The following is a 6,889-nucleotide window of genomic DNA, read 5'->3' on the forward strand; positions in this document are numbered from 1 at the left end:
AGATGGTACGTCCTTTTGAACTATGTTGGGGTATGGCTGTATCTATGTATTTATATATCTATGGTTTTCAAGTAAGGACGAGACCTCTAGCGGCAATAAAAAAAACTTAAAAGGCTAATGAAATTTCTGAAATAAGTATATTAATGGCCGTTTGCACCGACAACATTTAAGTGGAGCTTAGCTTAAAATCCATGGCAACCATTGCCTCAATAATCGTTGCCATGGATTTTAAGCTACGCTTAAGCTAAGCTCGGCTTAAATTCGTCGGTGCAAACGGCCATAAGTGGTACTTCTCTGTTGCCTGATATTTATTTCTAAATGCATTCCGAGATGCATTCAGTATAATTACTCAACCAACAATAAAGAGGTCATCTTGATCTGTTGTCACACAAGATTTCGTAGCCAATGTAATTTTGTAACCAATATTAAGAAACACTTTGGAGCACATCTATTACACATGACACTTCCGAGGATTGCCACCAAAGTTATTTATCCATCATTATTACACACTAATTGAGTAATTGCGATGGCACTTCTATAATTCAAGTATGAAGCGTATGTCATTTTCAAACTCGGCGGTAATTCTTATGACGTCATTGGGATAAAAACGTCATCTGCGTTTAGTTATAGGCATACCTTGTCTTATTGTACCATGTCTAAAACGGTGCTGACAACATGGGGGAGGGGAAACTCTGAATCGCAGATTGACCACATAATAAGGACGAAATCAAAAGAAATAGGCATCATGAACACAGTAGGCATATGGGCAAAAACAGTAGGATTGGACCACAAAATAGTAAGGGGAAAAGTAAAAAAGGAGGGGAGGAAGAGAGGAGGAAGAAAAAGACAAGGAGCAAACCGGGAGAACCGAATGGTGGGAAGTGAAACTCCTGTCAAGGGAGGAATACCGAAAGGAGCAGGACGAGATCAGAAGCAAAAAGGGGGAAGGAAGACCATCTTGGAACAGGATCGCCGAAACGCTCAAAGAAGCAGCAGGGAAAACCGAGGGGAAAACATTCGGGAAACAGAAACCGCCCATGTCACCGAACAGGATACGAGCCATGGATAATGACAGAAGAGCAAACAAGAGGTTTGGGCAAAACCCACACAAACCTGAAACAAAGAAAGAGCTAAGGGAAGCTAAGAAGGAGAAAAACAGAGCCTTTGAGCAACACGAAATCAAAGAATTCGTGGAGAACATCGCCAAGCTCAGACCAATGGAGAGGAATGAGCACATAAAAAAAACAAAAGGAGGAAATGGAAGCTGGGCCAACCCTGTTTCACATGGAACACCACCATAGACCAAACGGGCACGGCCTCGGGGATTCCCATGGGAAGAGTGGAGCAGAGACAAGCATCAAATGAAGAATGAAAGCAGAAGAATACTAGAGGTGGAGGAAAAATCAGCAGGGTTGCCAAACAAAAACCCAACAAAAACCGGGTGGGTTTTTTTACAAAAACATTTCGTAACAAAAACCCGGGTTTTATAATTTTTGGATTTTTGCAATGGATCTGGTTTTTTTTCTGTATTTTCATTAACAAGCACTTCATACAACCTTTATTTGACATTAAGCCATTAATAGACATACATTACATAAATATAACGGAAAAGTCTTCAACTAGAAAAAAAATAATACTTCAACCTTACAATGATAAATTATTACATGTTCGCTTTTTAACTTTTTATAAAGAAGAGGACGCGGACGTGAACGTTTATTTGATTTTTTGAACCAACATAACCCTAAACTTTTACAGTTTAGCTTTGAGGTGTTTGTTCTATCCTGTAACAGATGGCGTCGCAATAATGCGGACGATAATCATACAAAAACCCAAAACCTCAAATGCCCATGGGTTTTATACAAAAACCCGGGTTTTTGCCAACCCTGGAATCAGACATAAGAGGGGACAGAAAGTAACGCCAGGGATAGGACAACAATAAAAAGGGGAGGAACACGGGGGAAAACACGGAAGGGAACGATACCAAAGGATAGGAACATCTTAACGTACCCGTTCGGGCCCGATAACACCCAGTTAGCCCCCCCCCCCCCCAATCCACAAAAAATCCACTACATTGTTTGGCATATGTCGCGGCCCAGCGCGATGGCAACAAAGTAGTGGTGAAGTGTCTACCAGGGACGCATCCCCACGACAGTTGACTAAAGCTTGGGAGAGGCGGTGACGCCAGGCATATGTCAAAGTATCAAGTATCTAAGAAATTTCTAAAAGGAAAAACAAATACTGAAATACAAATTTAAACGTAGCAATCACACTTTGTGTACACTTAAAAATTGAAATACCTCACATACAGGGTGGCCCAACCTTATTGAAGGTGCTGAAATCAAAATAACGTCTCCGTGACGTAGTTTACATAACAGTATATCTGGAAGAGATTAAATAAAACAAATTAAAAAATAATACTTTTATTAAATATCGCATTTCACAGCACACGTTTGTGTTAAATGTGTTGCTTGACAGTTGTAAGTATACGTTTTAAAAACATCCAATATAAAACCCATTCTTAGTTCTGATACAAACTCTCTTATACATAGTCGGCTGGGCCTTTAATTAAAAACGCTTTTTGTACTGGTTTTAACTGACTTGCGCCCAGTTGGATGGGCCGATTTGATTCGCCAAGGTCTTGGCGTCGATTCTCTGGTAAAGCATGTGGTGTGGGTGGAGTAGGAAGGAGCTCTAAGCCCAAACTCAGCCCACTTTAAAATAAAAAAGTGGGATGGTCTAAGTGACTCAAGGTTTTTTTGCTGTGAAAACATGCTTAAATTTAAACCTTTGTTTCTAGGTTCGATGTCGAATCCAAACATGGCGCATTTTACACGGGCGGAAACTTGGAATGGCACCACAACCTCCTCTTCTGCCAAAATAAATCGTCCGTCTCACTTCTCGACATCGACAAGGGTGTAGTTGTACTCGAGGTAGGAGAGAAGTATTCTGAAGCCTCGGATCTCGTGCAAACGTTCACGGCCGATAGGGATCAGGTCGTGACTTCTCACAAGAGCGGATCTATAAAACTTTGGAAACACGACGGTGCACTTGTGAAAACCTGGAAGAGTATTCATAAGGGGCCGATCGTTCGACTGGTATTAAACGGAAGTCTGTTGGCTAGCGGAGGGTCGGATGGAAATGTGAGAATTTGGAACATGGAAAATCAAATGTGCGTTCTCGGTTTGAAGGGATTATTTGGAATTGTCAATGTTGTAGAATTTCATTCGGGTCGAGAATTGGTGTTTGCTTCCGGTGACGATGGCAAAATCGCAACATGGTGTTTAAAGACGGGGACATCGATGGTAACGTACAACGGCCACTTTAGTAAAGTGACTGCAATTACGTTTCACGAGGATACCCAGCATTTTGTCAGTTGCGGGCGAGATAGAGTGATAATGTTATGGACTGTTGGAGTGGCGACTGCGGTACGCGTTGTACCGACATACGAGACATTGGAAGATATAGTTTTCTTACCAAACGTATTGAGAATAACGGCGAAAGGGGGCGTTGACAGTGAGGGGATGCATGTTGCCACAGTTGGCAGTAATGGACTGGTACGAATTTGGGACATGGGTAAATCCGCGGAAATTTTTGTACAAACAAATTCGTTGGTGTCGAAAGCGAAAGAGGACGGTCGCTTGGCTATTCAAAAATTATTGTTTGACAAAGAGAGAGATATGTTCGCCGTAGTGGCGGCAGATCAAACCATAGTTTTGCACGAATTAACCACTTTCAACGTCGTTAAACAGTTTGTGGGCTTTTCCGATGAAATCTTAGATGTGGTTTTTGTGGGCAAAAATGATTCTCACATTGCCGTAGCTACGAACTCTGAAGACATTAAGCTATACGAAAGTGCAACAATGAACTGCAATCTTTTGAAGGGCCATACTGACCTGGTACTAGCACTAAGTGCATCTAAAGTAAATTGCAACTTGCTACTCTCGTCTGCGAAGGACAACACGATCCGACTGTGGCGCTTGTTTGAAAAAGGAATCTGCGAATGTGTCGGAATTGGCATGGCACACACCGGGTCTGTCGATTCAATAGCATTCTCGAATTTAACCGCTACTTTTGCAATATCCGCTAGTCAAGACACCTGCTTAAAAGTCTGGGAGCTGCCTTCAAAGTTTGAAAAAAATTCGAACTTGCTATGCAAGTGTACAGAGGTTGCTCATCAAAAAGGGATTAACTCGGTGGAAGTGTCTCCAAACGACAAGATAATTGCCACCGGTTCTCAGGATAAAACCGCAAAGCTGTGGACAGACTCCCTGGAGTTGATAGGCGTGTTACATGGACACAAACGTGGAATTTGGTGCGTGCGATTCTCACCAGTCGATCAAATAGTACTAACATCGTCTACAGATGGCGCGATTAAGTTATGGTCTATTACAACATTGAACTGTTTAAAAACATTTGAAGGTCACGATGCGAGTGTCCACAGGGCAGAATTTATATCAAATGGAATGCAAATTTTAAGCGGAGGGGCAGATGGATTAATTAAACTTTTTAACATCAAAACGGCGGAGTGTGTAAATACCTTTGATCAACATGAAGCGCGTGTGTGGACTTTAGCAATAAATCAGAATGAGACCGGTTTTATAACGGGAGGAGCAGACTCTTTCCTCATCAAGTGGAAGGATGTAACGGAAGATCGCCTACGTGAAAAAGCAAACGACGCGAATAAGCGAATTTTACAAGAGCAACAAATAAACAACTATTTACAAAACGACGAATTACTGAAGGCACTAACACTAGCGCTTAATTTAGCCAGACCATTTCAAACATTAAAAATAGTTCAACTAATCATAAAAAAGGGGGACTACGGTTTGACGGACACAATACACCAGTTAAGAAACGACCAAAAGGATGCCTTATTGAAATGTGTAACTGATTGGAATACTAATAGCCATAACTGCCATTCCGCGCAGCTAGTTCTGAATATACTAATGAAGGAAATGCAAACTGGTCATTTTTGGCCAGTTGGTTTAAATAACGCAGTTGAAGAAATTTTGCCCTACACAGATAGGCACTTTAAGAGATTAAGTAAATTAATGCAAGATTTACATTTTATAAATTATACCATTAATTGTATGCAACCTCATGCTAAAAATAAATAAATGTTTTTGAAATTCTCAGTACTGCTAACTTACTGGTTTAAAATTTTGCGAGATGCGTCCCAAAAGTCCCACATAGAAAATTCAAAGGGCTGTAACTTTTGAACTAGTAGCCCAATCTTGTAACTGTTTGAAATTATGGATTCTACAGGCCACATTCAATAAGAAACATTTTTTCCGGGTCGATCTGAGACAATTTTTTTTCGAGAGCCTCAAAAAAAGGCAGTTTCCTTCCTTTTTTACAAAAAATCGACTACACTAAAATTTCTCGGGAGAACACTTTTTCTTATTAATTTTGGTGCGTAGAATTCAAACCAATTCGTACTTTTTCGATCAGACTTCTCAATCAAAAGTTATAGACTAGAAACCAATTTCGAAAGAAAATTCAAAGGGCTGTAACTTTTGAACTAGTAACCCAATCTTTGAACTGTTTGAAATTATGGATTCTACAGGCCACATTCTATAAGAAAATTTTTTTTCCGGGTCGATCTGAGACAATTTTTTTTTCGGGCCTCAAAAAAAGGCAGTGTATATAAACCTTCCTTTTTTTACCAAAAATCGACTACACCAAAATTTCTCGGGAAAACACTTTTTCTTATTAATTTTGGTGCGTTGAATCCAAACCAATTCGTACTTTTTCGATCAGACTTCTCAATCAAAAGTTATAGACTAGAAACCAATTTCGAAAGAAAATTCAAAGGGCTGTAACTTTTGAACTAGTAGCCCAATCTTGGAACTGTGTGAAATTATGAATTCTACAGGCCACATTCTATAAGAAAATTTTTTTCCGGGTCGATCCGAGACATTTTTTTTTCGGGGCTAAAAAAGGCAGTGTATAACCTTCCTTTTTTACCAAAAATCGACTACACCAAAATTTCTCGGGAAAACACTTTTTCTTATTAATTTGGGTGCGTAGAATCCAAATCAATTCGTTCTTTTTGATCAGACTTCTCAATCAATAGTTATAGACTAGAAGCCAATTTCGAAAAAAAATTCAAAGGGCTGTAACTTTTGAACCAATAGCCCAATCTTGGAACTGTTTGAAATTATGGATTCTACAGGCCACATTCTATAAGAAAATTTTTTTTCGGGTCGATCTGAGACAATTTTTTTTTCGGGGCTCAAAAAAAGGCAGTGTATAACCTTCCTTTTTTACCAAAAATCGACTACACCAAAAATTACAAAAATTTCTCGGGAAAACACTTTTTCTTATTAATTTGGGTGCGTAGAATCCAAATCAATTCGTACTTTTTCGATCAGGCTTCTCAATCAAAAGTTATAGACTAGAAACCAATTTCGAAAAAAATTCAAAGGGCTGTAACTTTTGAACTAGTAGCCCAATCTTGGAACTGTTTGAAATTATTTTTTTTCCGGGTCGACCTGAGACAATGTTTTTTTCGGGGCTCAAAAAAAGGCAGTGTATACGGCATTTATGAAATAACATACCTACTCTACTTGTTGCATTAGCAGCGGTGCAGATTGCATGCAACCTGAAGCTGAGTGACGTGAGTATCCCAACAAACACCATTTAAATTAAAATAATTATTTGTGCTCCATAGGTACAGTATATTTGTGTATATGCCCCTCTAACAATGTGATTATTGCTCCTACCTAACATGATCTTAATTGGATAGAATTTTTGCCATTTTTTGTACAACAGGAAACATATTTCCACTTTATTTCCCATTAAATATTTTACTTGGATCCGAATTATTTTCACCTTTTACTTTTTCTAAAAGGGCCAAAGATTCACCGTTTGGTGGTGTTTGGCTATT

At 39.4% G+C, this 6,889-nt stretch overlaps 1 protein-coding gene across 1 annotated transcript; it reads left to right on the forward strand.

Annotated features, from left to right (window-relative positions):
* Window positions 1-506: 506 nt before the first annotated feature.
* Window positions 507-5,135, forward strand: LOC116165856 (transducin beta-like protein 3). Its single transcript, XM_031480563.1, has 2 exons — window positions 507-1,441; window positions 2,798-5,135. Exons 1-2 carry the CDS (start codon window positions 1,362-1,364, stop codon window positions 5,115-5,117), a joined length of 2,400 nt encoding a protein of 799 aa, XP_031336423.1. The 5' UTR covers window positions 507-1,361; the 3' UTR covers window positions 5,118-5,135.
* Window positions 5,136-6,889: the final 1,754 nt, after the last annotated feature.

Source organism: Photinus pyralis, unplaced genomic scaffold (genome assembly GCF_008802855.1).
Source record: "Photinus pyralis isolate 1611_PpyrPB1 unplaced genomic scaffold, Ppyr1.3 Ppyr1.4_LG3a, whole genome shotgun sequence".
Classification (NCBI taxonomy): domain Eukaryota; kingdom Metazoa; phylum Arthropoda; class Insecta; order Coleoptera; family Lampyridae; genus Photinus; species Photinus pyralis.

What these genes read in the sequence shown, in the direction of transcription:
- LOC116165856 (XM_031480563.1), top strand. Translation starts at nt 1,362, where the DNA reads ATGAAGAATGAAAGCAGAAGAATACTAGAGGTGGAGGAAAAATCAGCA. An exon ending in AAAAACCCAACAAAAACCGG is followed by an intron (nt 1,442 to 2,797) that starts GTGGGTTTTTTT and finishes CTTTGTTTCTAG; the next exon opens with GTTCGATGTCGAATCCAAAC.